The 223-nt window shown below is 41.7% G+C and overlaps 1 protein-coding gene across 1 annotated transcript in view; it reads right to left on the minus strand.

Annotated features, from left to right (window-relative positions):
• The window catches only part of CSUI_008495 (dynein heavy chain), a gene marked incomplete at its 3' end in the record, with an annotated part of 14,408 nt that overhangs the window by 12,824 nt on the left and 1,361 nt on the right, over nucleotides 1-223 (minus strand). The window contains exon 2 of the mRNA XM_068068627.1: nucleotides 49-213. Within this exon, the coding sequence (XP_067919397.1) occupies nucleotides 49-213 (165 nt within the window). The remainder of the gene's footprint in view (nucleotides 1-48; nucleotides 214-223) is intronic.

Consider the following 223-nt stretch of genomic DNA (forward strand, 5'->3'; position numbering starts at 1 on the left):
ATAGATAGATAGATAGATATCAAATTCTTTCTCTGTACACAAACGCACCTGTATTTCAAGAACAACGGGTTTCTTAACAAGGGATGTTCCTGCATTCGGCCAGTTCGCGAATTGTTTGATCCACTCATTAATGAGCTCGATGACTCGAGTCCTGAGGATCGATTCAACATGCTTGTCTAAGAGACGTGCCCATAAGGCAACATTAGAGAAATGCTGAAGTTGC

The sequence above is a fragment of the Cystoisospora suis genome (assembly GCF_002600585.1).
Source record: "Cystoisospora suis strain Wien I chromosome Unknown contig_4761, whole genome shotgun sequence".
NCBI lineage: Eukaryota > Apicomplexa > Conoidasida > Eucoccidiorida > Sarcocystidae > Cystoisospora > Cystoisospora suis.